Source organism: Sinohyriopsis cumingii, chromosome 11 (assembly GCF_028554795.1).
Source record: "Sinohyriopsis cumingii isolate HCF-2022 chromosome 11, ASM2855479v2, whole genome shotgun sequence".
NCBI classification, from domain to species: domain Eukaryota; kingdom Metazoa; phylum Mollusca; class Bivalvia; order Unionida; family Unionidae; genus Sinohyriopsis; species Sinohyriopsis cumingii.
The window spans coordinates 4,043,081-4,056,196 of NC_142971.1; the positions used below are offsets into that span (position 1 = coordinate 4,043,081).

The following is a 13,116-nucleotide window of genomic DNA, read 5'->3' on the forward strand; positions in this document are numbered from 1 at the left end:
ATTTTAAAAAATATGATACTGTGTACTTGAGATGAAACTCTTTAATCCACTGCAGCATCATTTCATCAACACAACCCTTCTCCTGCACACATATGATCCATTCTTTCAGTGCATGAATATTTTTTAGCTTTCTCATGCTGTGAAAAATTATCGTTGGAGGCAACACATCTCCTGAAACAGAAACTGCAAGGACTAAAGTCAGAATTTTTTAAAAATCTGCACCAGTCATGCTAATTCTTGCACTTTTAACCCCCATCTTATTGTCAGTCCATCCAGGAATGAAATCAAAGTACACTAGAATTTCATCCATGTTAATGATCACATTGTCGATGAAATCATCTTCTACTCTTCTGGCCTTCACAAATTCATCAAACAATTTTATTTTTTCCAAAACTTCTGGGATAGCTGGGTTGTTGATGTCTGTTCATGAAGAACTATACTGTATCACTTTAATAATTGTTCCACTGTTTCAATTTATTTTCAAAATTCTCGTGAATACCAGTGAAAAGGAACCAAAGTTAGATTCCATATCTCTGCCGACTACTTTATCCCCACCAGCACACTTAAAAGAATCCATAGTCATCTTTAGAGGTCAGCTTGCTTTGTAATAAAATAACCTTTGTATCGATATCCTTTAAAAAAATAAAACTGGCTTAAAAGTATCCAAGGTTGGCTTCCAAGCTTGGCTTGCTTTGTAATAAAAATAACCTTTGTCTTTGATGACCTGTTGGTAAGTTCCAAGAATGAGTTTACTGCTTGCTGCCAGTTGATTTTTTCATCACCTATTTGCAAGGCATCTGTAGCCATAATTAATACAGATGGGCATTTATGTCTGCAGGTAAATAGTATAAACAGCAATAACTTACTTTGATTTTTGTAACCCATGTTAGTAAAAATATTGTCATTTGCACTGAAGTGAAGGTATTTTCAATTTTTTTGGCGCGAGATACTGTCATATAGTTCACCGGGATATAATTCAGTCTTGGTTATTTTGCACCTAACACAGTGTCATGCGTGAATGACAGAGGCCTTCAAGCAATCAGTTATTTCCCTCTCATTTGCGATTTTGCTGGATCCAGTTTTCAGTTGGATAACATATTCAAATCTTAGTTTGAGTAAAACCAAACATGATTTATTTCTCTATGTTCACATCAATGAACAATGTGTCATGTATTATCAGACATAAGTGATACTCCCTATAGTAGGGATGCCTACATTTTATATATATATATATATATATATATATATATATATATATATATATATATATATATATATATATATATATATATATATATATATATACACACACAGAGGTGGATATCTTTTATTCTTTAATGTTCATGATGAAAAAAAGAGAGATAAATGATAACAATACAAGGTTAGTTTCTTTCATCTTTATTATGAAAAAAGCATTCTGTTGATATATTTTATTGCAATGTGGTGGGGAGGGGTAGTGCGCAAATTCAATACAAATTTGGTTAGTTTCTTAAGTCTTGGGACATATGACCTAGCTGAAAAAGAGTTTCACCATAAGTTCTGGGACAGGAACAAATAATTATTTTATCATGTCCCAATATATACAGTAAATATGGTAACATTAATGTCTACCATATATGCAGTTTGTTCATTTTTACTTTCAATAATATAATAAGATTTTTTTTGCTTTTCATTGGCTGCTCACATTAGTACAATCTTTGTTAACCCTTTACTCCCCAAGTATGCTTTTCTACACCTTTACCTTTGCCCCCCGTCTATGCCTAACTACACTTTTACCTTTGCCCCCATCTACGTATTTCTATGCATTACACAATGCTAGATAAGCTCAAAATAAGTTTCTTTCTGCTCACTTATTTTATATGCTGCATGATTCTGTAACAGATATTTGTAGTTCTGTATCAAAATTGCCTAGTGCCATCATACCTTCAAGGCTAAGTCCAGTTTCCAGTGTGAGATTGACAAGACCTCCACCTGACCCTCCAATTCCTGCTATACTGTTACCCCCTCCACTACCCATCTGCATTGGGTCCCTTGTTAGGCCATAGTGGGAGCCACCTGGGGTTGCTTCACTGGTAGATCCACCTGCAGCTCCATGCCCTCCACCTGTTCCTATTCCTGATACCTGAAATATTATGGAAAATGTATGAATGAAAAGAAAAGAAATGCATACACATAAATAAACACTTTGATGTGAGTTGATGAAAAGACTAATTAGTTATCATGAACCAATTTACCCATACCCAATTTTTCATATGTATGGTAAACTGCACCAATGATTTATAAAAACAAAGGATTATTTTAACTTTAAACAGTGATCACAAAGCAACCAATCCCTTAGTTATTATTTCTAAACTATGGTCTGAGTTTTAAAAAAACAGATTCATTATTCATTATCCATAATGATCAAAATTATATAATAGATAATAATAATAATAATAATAATAATAATAATAATAATAATGACTTTATTTAAAGAAGAAGCTCATTTGGTCAACTGACCAATCTTCCATGAGGTCTTCTAAATATATTCTATATAATGTACCATTACTGAATCTTTAATCATGGGGAAAATCATAGCACTTTTTCCCAGCTAATGTAGGCATTTTAGCAATAATTTATCCTTTGAAATGTTGCTTTTAGGGAATATAACCAATTTCATTTAATGCAATACTTACCTGCTGATATTGTCTATCTAACCTAATTTTGTGCTGTGAACTCACTGTCCATTCAAAGTGAATACATCCTCCCAAAGAGTGGAGAAAAAGTCAGAAGGAACCTTTGCACGCCACTCTTCATTTGCACACCATTTTATATGTCACAAGGTTATATGCAGAAGGCAGATATTATCTGTCATCTTTTCACACACGATGAATTATGAAATAGATCAGAGAGGGGTGGGAGGAGGGCATTCAGCAACAGGTAAGTATTGCATAATTAAAATTAGTTTGCACCCAAAGCCTACATTTTAATAACAGCAATTACTTATCCTGCTGCTATTGTGTAGAGTGCATGCTGAGATGTCTCCAGGCCACAGCATCCTGCACACATAGCAATGCATGCTGAAATGTCTCCAGGCCACAGCATCCTGCACACATAGCAATGCATGCTGAGATGTCTCCAGGCCACAGCATCCTGCACACATAGCAATGCATGCTGAGATATCTCCAGGCCACAGCATCCTGCACACATAGCAATGCGTGCTGAGATGTCTCCAGGCCACAGCATCCTGCACACATAGCAATGCATGCTGAGAGATCTGACCACAGCATCCTGCACACATAGCAATGCATGCCGAGATATCTCCAGGCCACAGCATCCTGTACATGTAGCAATGCATGCTGAGATGTCTCCAGGCCACAGCATCCTGCACACATAGCAATGCATGCTGAGATATCTGGCCACAGCATCCTGCACACATAGCAATGTATGCTGAGATATCTCCAGGCCACAGCATCCTGCACACATAGCAATGCATGCTGAGATGTCTCCAGGCCACAGCATCCTGCACACATAGCAATGCATGCTGAGATATCTGGCCACAGCATCCTGCACACATAGCAATGCATGCTGAGATATCTCCAGGCCACAGCATCCTGCACACATAGCAATGCATGCTGAGATGTCTCCAGGCCACAGCATCCTGCACAAATAGCAATGAGAGAGAGATCTAGTTGGAGAGTGGCTGGGCATCACCATGTCCCTTGATGAAAGGGCTATAGGAGCCCTCTGTACCATGGTCCATGGTTCATTATGACTTACTAAGTTGGGGGGGGGGACAAAAACGTCCATCTACCCTAGATGATACAACACCTTCAACCTTCCAAAATCAAGCAGCCTGGTGATGAGGTGATAATGGGATACAAGTTGCAGAATCAATTCAACTGCAAGGGCAAGGTCCACTAGCCCATGGGTGCATAATGGACCAAGGGCTCTGAGGCCAAAGGCCCCACATCCCATAATGGTTCAAAGGTATAATTGTGAACAGAGGAACATCAAAGTGGTGCCAGTCCCTAGCCAGAGTCCTATCTATAGATTGGAAATCCTGCACAGGTTGGGATGTAAAAAGGAGGGGAAAAAGAGAAGCTTAGTCCTTGTCCTGTCCCTATACTGAGAGGCCATTGAGTAATAGATGGGAAGACATTGTCTTCAACTAATTTATCACTGTGTTCATTATTTATGAGTGTGGTATTTTGCCTCATGAACAGAAGGGGGGCAACACATTGTCAGAAACATAATATGTATTATTGTGCTCAACATGCCTGATGAAAGGGAGCAACCAGCTGATGGGGTGCTCAACCTTTCTAAATGGTTGCAGTGTTCCACCTCCTTCAAGGAAGGGTGAAACTCACAATCACGGAGCTCTACCTACCTAATGGGAGGGTGAAACAAATTATCACTGTGTTCAACTTCTCTAATAGAAGGGTGCAACCACCGTCTATTGTGGAGCTTAGCCTCCTTAAAGGCAGCATGCAACCCCCTCTTGTGGTGCTCTAGCTCCCTGACCAGAGGGTGCAACCTGTTATTGCCGTGCTCAACTTCCCCAACGGGAGGGAGTAATCCGCAACCTGAGGCATGCACACTGCTAGAGACATGAGAACTATTCATCATCCCCTTACATGGGGAAGACGACTGACTTCTCAAATGTCTAGACCCTTCTCAGAGGGGCTTCACTGGCCATCAAAGATGTTTGTCCCAACATGTAACACCTAGAAGAGATTCTTTTTGAGAAAATTCTGAAGAAAAGGGGTAGTGAGGGTTCCCCCAGTTTTGTTAAAAGACCAAATTCACAAGAAGTGTAACAATTGTTCTGCATGCACTTTGAGCACTTGTGAAATCTGTTTGAGTATCCCAAGTGTCCTTTTGGTGACCACACTGACCCACAGACTGTTCTGACACTAACCCGTAACAGAGAAATAATGAAATCACTTGTTGCCTTGAAACTCATCTGGTTATATGCAGTGTAATACTGTGTACACTCCTGTGTATGTATATAGAACACTGTATGAAGTTGCTGTGAAACTCACCTGGTTGTATGCAGTGTCATGCCACATACACCCCTGTGTGTACATTTATAACACTGTATGATGTTGCAGCAAAACTCAAATGGCTATATGCAGTGTCATACTTCTTGCACTCCTGTTTGTGCACTAAGAACACTGGATACATGAAGTAAACAACTGAGTTGACCTTGTAAAAAATTACATGTACTTTTCCTGATTGAAAAACAATTCACCTGTGAACTTGTTTATTTAAGCAACATTCAAATACACATGCAATGTCAATGTGTAATATGGGCAAACAAAACGAATACAATATGAATTTGAAGACAGAGGAAACATGTCCGCAATGTTAGGCAGGGCCTATTTTCTTAGAACACAAGAGCCATACCACAGTGTTTTATATAAGTAAGGACAACAATGTCCTCAGTGAGAGGCAGGGCTTGTTGTTATGTTCCTTAGAACACCAGGACTTACCCATACCACAGTCATTTTTATATATGTAAGGAACACGTGTCCACGAAAAAGATGGAACATGTGGTAACCTCTGAAGCCCAAACAAGAACTAAGTTCTAAAGGAAGGCTACGATATGGAATTCTTAGAAAATGAAGCAGACAGTTGTATCACCAAGACTAATTACAAACTTCAGAAGACTGCTGTTTGCAGTCAGTTGCTAGATATAATTTCTCAGGTGACAGTTTTGGCAGATGCCTGCACAGTATGGTGTCCATTAAAAAGATGACAAATAATATCTACCTTCTGCATATAACCACATGAAATATAGCAGTGTGAAAAAAAGAGTGGAGTACAAAAGGTCATTCGGATGTTTTCTCCACTCTATGGGAGCATGTAATATTACATCATATGTTTAGTTTTCAGCATGAAAATAAGTTAGCAAAGCAATAGCAGCAGGATACGTAATTGCTCCTATTAAAAACTGACACATTTAACAGGAAATTTGGGTACATGAAGAACATTAATTTTGCTCCTTTATCCATAAGATCATTTTCATATGGTAACTTTACATAAGTGTACAAAAGATTTGGGGGGGGGGGTAAAACTAATTTTAATTATGCAATACTTACCTGATGCTATTGCTTAGCTAAATTCTATTTTCATGCCAAAAATATACTATCCTTATTATGTGAATACAGCCTCCCAGAGTGAAGAAAAAGTCAGTATGACCCTCTGATCTTTTGCACACCACTCTGTCACATGGTCATGTGCAGAAGGTAGATGTACCTATATGTCATCTTTTCACAGACGACAACTACACAAGATATCAGAGTGGGGTGGGAGGAGGGTATTCAGCAATAACGACAGGTAAGTATTGCATAATTAAAATTAGTTTTACCCCTCCCAAAAAAACTACATTTTAATTGCAAACAGATCGAAAACAGAAATTAAATGTACTCACCGTAGAGGGAGAGGTCCATTTCTATAGAATGTTCATGTCACTCTGAGTAACACGCTGTGCCATAACATTGGGCCCAGAAGAAAAAAATGCCTGTGCTAAGTTGTGTCTAATGAGCGGAGGTAAAAGGAGGAAAAGGGATTATAGAAGAGACAAAAAACTACTTTCATTATATCCTCCAGAGAGAAATGATTAAAGGAGGCCCATGAGGTAGCAATGGCTTAAACCTCATGAGCTTTAAGTTTCATAAAGGTGAGATCTCAGTTGGTGAGACACTCAAAGGCTTGTTTGATTGTAATGATTTGTTGTTGTTGTTGTGGGGTTTAACGCCATTTTTCAGCACACGATAGGCCATATATGGCGGCCAGTATTAATGGTGGAGGAAGAAACCGGGAAAACCCCGGAAAGAACCACCGACCCACGAGAAGCTACTGGCATGCTTTCTCACATATCTACATTGGCTGAATCTGAGACTCGAACCGGCGCAGATGATTGTAATGACAATCCACCAGAAGAAAGAGACAGCTGAAATGTCAATGGAGCCCTTAATAGGGAGAGAGAGATGTTTCCTACCTTTTCTTTGCTTTGGAGACATTGATATATATTCCAAGAGCATGTACATGGCATAAAAGCCTATCTTGATCATCCCCTGCATATAAAATAAGACTGGAATCTCTATGGGTAAGGGGATAGCACAGTTGAGTCAATGGACAAGGTATGAATTTCCCTTCTTGATCTTGCTGAGGCAAGGTTGAGAAGGAACAGTTTTGAGTGTGAGATCCAAAAAAGGAATCTTTACTTAATGGTTCATAAGGTGCTTTGGTTAATGACCAAATAACAAAGTAAAGATTCCATCTCTGAAGCTCAAAAACCTTTATAAGATCAGCAAGATCTGAACCAATGTATGTGACCTGTGAGAATTTAAGTTTGTTGGAGATGGCAGCTTGATTGCCTTTGATAGTGGATACTGAACATCTTTTGGTTTCAAAGAGGAACAAATGGAAATTAGCAACAAAAGTTACAGAAGAGCAGATAGGATCAATGTATCTCCTACTGCATCAATCACAGAAGATTCTCCACCTCACCTCAAAAACGTTGGCTGTAGAAGCTCTCCTAGCTTGAATGATGCAACTGGTAACTCTGTCCAAAAACTTGTTCTGGCAGAGAGATTGTTTAAGATGAGCCAGAAATGAAGGTGGTGAATGTCTGGGCTGTTGTGGAGAAGAGATCCACGGTGTTGTGACAGGAGATCCCTCCTGTATGTTAGAGACCTGGGTCAGGAGATCGCTGAACCATGGTCATTGGGGCCCCAATGGGGCAATGAGAATGATCCGAGCAGTGGATGTTCGGACTCTTTGTAGAACTTGTGCTAGCAGTCGGAAAGGTGGGAAGGCATAAGCAACTAGGCAATTCCACCTGGAACTGAATACATCAGCTGCCCACACTTGATGATCTGGGCATGAGACATGTAAAAGGGAAGTTTGTTGTTGAGCTTAGTTGCAAACAGATCCACCAGAGGTATTCCCCAATAGAAAAACAGGGACTCTTTTAATGAGTGGTGAAGAGACCATTCTGTGATGAAAGCTTGGTCTGTTCTGGACAGGCTGTCCGCTAATACTTTCATCTTGACCAGAATGTGGCGAACTCAGATTGTGATGTTCTCTGATGCTGCCTGGAGGAAAAGGTTCCAGACCTCCTTGATTTTGTAGGTAGGCTACAACAGACTTGTTGTCTGAGGACACCATGACACATCAGCCCCTTATTAGGTCAATGTACAACATGATCCTGCAATGATCCTGTGATGTACCTGCAATGTGAGAACACTGAGAGCAACAGGAAAGCTTGAGAAGCTTACATATGAAATGAACAGATACCGTTGGAACATACTAGGACTCTGTGAGATATGATGGAAGAACACTGGAGAAACAACTACTTTGGAAGGCCACAAACTGTACTTCAGTGGCAGATAAGACAAATTATGAGCAGGGAGTTGGGCTCCTTGTACACAAGGAAAGCATGAGTACTGTCATGGGATGTCAGCCAGTCTCCAGCCAGCTCATCACCATCCGCCTCAGGGCAACTCCATTCAACATCACCATAATACAGACATATGCCCCAACAATAGACTATGATGACGCGGATGTGGAAGACTTCTACGACCAGCTACATGAAGTTGTGGATAAAACAGAAGAAAGACATTCTGGTTGTGCAAGGCTATTGGAATGCCAAGATAGGCGAGGATGCTTGCATGAACTGGAAAGGAACATGTGAGCACTGCTGCAATGCACAGATCAATGAGAGAGGACTGAGGCTCCTTGAATTTGCTAGTTACAACAACCTTATGCTGGCAAACACTTTCGGCCAACACAAAGTATCCAAAAGATCGACATGGCACAGCCCAAGTGGAGACCATCACAGTTAGATCAACTACATCATGGTGAAGAGACGCGTACAGTCAAGTGTAAACATCACCAAGACTAGAAGCATTCCCGAAGTGGACATAGCAAGTGACCATGATCTGGTGATGATGACCTTCATGCTACATCTAAAGAAGGTCAAGAAAGAGAGCCACACAAGAATAAAATCTCATCTCAAGAAAATGAAGGATTCCGTAGTAAAAGCCTTCCGGGAAATGATTGGTGGGAAATTGCATGGCTCACCATCCTCAGTGCTGACAATACTGACACGTTGATCACCACCTTCAATACAGCAATGACCTAAACAGCCAGCAAGATCCTTGGTAGACATCACCCAGTCAAGAAGCCCTCGGTCACAGCTGAGGTCCTAAACCTGTGTGACAAGAGGAGTGAACTCAAGAAGTAAAAGAACAATATAGAAGGGGCAGAGCAGTATAAGGCAGTCAACTGAGAAGTCAAGAAAAGCATGATAAAAGCAAAAGAGAAATGGATAGAAGAATAGGGAAACTTGAAAAAGAACAACAGCAGGAAAGCATACCAACTGGTCCAAGTTCTAACAAGCACAAAACAATGGCAGGTTACCTCCTTACATGACAAAGATGGAAACTGCCTCACAGAAGAAAAAAAAGATATTCTGGAAAGATGGACAGAGTACTGTGCAGAACTTTACAACCACTGAGCCACAATAGATCCAGAGGTACTGAATGTCCTGCCAGCAACTAACAACGACAACCACTCTATCCTATGTGAAGAAGCAGAAGCCATAGTGAGATCGCTGAAAAAGAGGAAGTCAGCAAGAGTGGATAACATCCCAGCAGAGTTGATCCAAGCTGGGGGAGAAGCAATGATTAGCGCCCTCACAAACATCTGCAACAAGATCTGGCAAACAGGAGTATGGCCATCACTGTGGACCCAATCACTAATCATCACCCTCCCCAAGAAAGGTAACTGGCCACAGCCTCCAACATACATAATGCTGCTGGTTTCAGGGAGGCCTCTCTCAGCATACCAAAGGAAGTAGCTAAGAAAAGGTCCGCATGTGAGGCTATAGTTAAAAATAAACGGTTAATCCATTCCATAGTATCAATTGTTTAGATGGGGTCGTGAAGAAATACCCACTTTGGCCGCATCAGCGTCCAAAGGGTGAGGTTTAATAGGCCACTTTGGGCAATGTACCCGGTAGCTTGAAGAGATACAGGGTTTCAACGTAGAGGGTGGAAAAGACCACCCTCTACATTGTCAAGCAATATTTTGACCTTGTGAAAACATCCCTGATAATTTCTCAATCATATATGAATATGGGAAAAGTAAGAGGTCTGGTTGATGTGGTACCCCAGAGATCTTTCCCAAACTGGAAAGGATCTTTTTGGACTATGTGCTGGATGGTCTGGGGCACAAGTCGGGGGTAACAAGTGGCAGACCCTGTTTACCACCATATCAAAGGACCAGACCACCTCTTCTTCCTCATCCACCTGAGATGAGGGAGTGGACCTAAGAGAAAGTATCATTGTCATAGCTTCTGTCTCAAATTCATTGTTGTCAACAAGGATGGAGAGAGCATCATCATCCTCATAGTCAAGGACACTCTGAGTTGGAGAGTGGCTGGGCATAACTATGTCCCTTGATGGAGGGGGCATAGGAGTACTAAGTGTTGCAGTCCCTGGTTGATCAGGAGGTGTGCAGGGGAGATGAGAACATCTAACTACCCTAGATGATGTAACACCTGTAGCCTTTTGGAAGGAAACTCACTTGGTGAGATGATGGGACATGAGCCACAGCATCACTTTGATTGGTATGGCAAGGTCCAGTAGTCCATGGGGACATAATGAACTAGGGTACCTGCGGTGGAAGGCCCTACATCCCATAAGTGTTCATAGGTATAATTGGGGGGTGGAGACCAAAATGGTCCCCATCCATAGTCTCAATCTTGTGTATGGATTGTAAATCCTGCACAGGGTGGGATGGTGGAGGGAGAGAGGGGGAAGCTCAGTCCTGGCCCTTTCCCTGTGCCAACACACTACTAGAGGCACAAAATGTATTGCAGTGCTCAAACTCCCTGATGGGAAGGAGCATGCTGCGATCTTGATGTTCAACCTCTCCAATGAGAGGGTACAACCAATGGTTACAGTGTTCAACCTCCTTCAAGGGAGGGTGCAACCTGCTATTGCAGTGCCCTACCTCCCTGATCAGAGGGCACAACCCACCATTGTGGTGCTCTATCTCTCTAATGGAAGGGCACAACCCATAGTCGTGGTGCTCTACCTCCCAAACAGGAAAGAGCAACCCACTACCTGAAGCACGAATGCTGTCAGGGATGTGAGAACTTTCCATCGTCTCTATACAAGGGGGAGTTGAACAGCTTCTCAAGCATCGAGACCCTCCTTCTGGAGGGGCTTCAACAGCCGCTGAAGATCTTTGTCCTAACTTGTGAGATCTGGAAGAAAAGCCAGAAAAATCAGATGAAGCAGGAATGTTCTTCCATTTTTTTATTTTGTATGTACATCTGGAATCTACTAGATTCTATTAGATTCCAGGTACTGAAAGACCACAAATTACAAATGGTGTAATGGTTTTTCCAAGTGCACCTGAAGCACTTGATGCAGTATGTGTGTGTATCCCATAAGGCCTTTCTGTGGCCATAGACTGCTTTGTCTTTTTTAATTAGTGGTGTAGTCCCTTGTTGTTGCGAAACTCAACTTACATGAATAAACAAAGGATGGAAATTATCACTGAAGTATTTCCTTATTTATTGAAAGAAAGAAGATTTTCCAGTTCTGATGGTTTGTTTATTGAGGTAACATGCAAATACATGAATGTCAATGCAAGCATTGTACGAAGTTATAACTATTTTATCAAGCTGAAAATAAAAATGGAGGAAACAATGTCCTCAACACTGGACCAGGGCCTGTTACTGTGCCTAGAACAAGGGACTTACCCATACCATTCAGTTAATATTTTTAATTAAAGGTGTCTACTACCATGGGTAGAACACAAGGTAGCTTCCAAATTCCCACAAAGAAAAAAGTTCTAAGAAGGAAAACAAAAGGCTATAATACAGTTTTAGAAATGAACGGACAGTAGTAACACTTAGAATTATTAAGCACTGAAGAGAGAGACCACTAACTGCGGTATATTAGTTGTCCACAGGCATAATTTCTCGGTCACAACAGCTATAGACAGTTATACAGCATGGCGTACGTGAAAAGAATGACACATAGGTACATCTACCTTCTGTGCAAGACCATGTGACAGAGTGGTGTGCAAAAGGTCATAGGGTCATACTGACTTTTTCTCCACTCTGAGTGGATGTATTCACATCATATGGATTGTATATTTTTGGCATGAATAGATCAGCAAAGCATTAGCAACAGGATAAGTAATTGCTGCTATTAAAGTTATAAATATTGATGATTAATGGATTTAAATGTTGCACAACTTTAGAATGGTTTTATCATCTTATTATATTATAATGGGAAAACCAAAGTAATCCTAAGATGAGGCTTCTAACCGTCTGACCATGTCCTGAACCAGTGGAAGCTGGATGACCTCTGCCAGTCAAATTCATCACAGAACCAGGATGAATGATTATATAATTGCTCCACAACATTAGGTTTTCTCCAAACAGCACTGCCCTGTAGTGTAATTCCAATTTTCCAAGTTGCTGCAGTTGGCCAGTTGCCTCAAATTTCACTTTGGCATGATCTTTGATGGTGAAAGTAGAGAACCTGTAGGCACCAGGTTGTGACCTGTATGTGTAATTTCCATTGGCAAATGTAGCAGTTTTTGTTTTAGCAGAAAATGTAGCTTCTTGATGAGAGGAAATGATCAAGTCTCTGATATTAGTAAGTGTGCCTGAAATTATAAAATTAACAGTTAAAGCACTTCAAAAATGCATTTTCTCCCACATGGTATAAAGCATTAATCACTTTTTATTTATTACTGTGCATGTAATAGACACAGTCACAACATATCCTGTAAAAGACTATTCCTCACATGAATAATTAGTCTGTACTAAAATGGTAAAATTTCCTATTTAGTAGTCTCTTAAGCTCTTATGGAAATAGTATTTAGTTTTTAAAATTTCAATAAAATACTGTTAACTACTTTGTATTAGACTCAACATGTGATGTTTTATTACAATGAACTAAGGTATAAATTGTACAACTCCATGGATTAGGACAACTAAGGGTTTTCTATACTTTCAGTGGGATATTTTATTAACACCATACAACACAGGCTTACAATATAAAACTGAGTCTGCATCACTGATATATTTATAATGCCCTT

The 13,116-nt window shown here is 40.4% G+C and overlaps 1 protein-coding gene across 1 annotated transcript in view; it reads right to left on the bottom strand.

Annotated features, from left to right (window-relative positions):
- Positions 1–13,116, bottom strand: part of LOC149787541 (uncharacterized) — a 591,304-nt gene that overhangs the window by 264,961 nt on the left and 313,227 nt on the right. Inside the window, exons 71-72 of the mRNA XM_089975575.1 lie at positions 12,338–12,681; positions 1,924–2,122 (exon numbers count right to left, since the gene is read on the bottom strand). Coding sequence (XP_089831701.1) covers positions 1,924–2,122; positions 12,338–12,681 — 543 coding nt within the window. The remainder of the gene's footprint in view (positions 1–1,923; positions 2,123–12,337; positions 12,682–13,116) is intronic.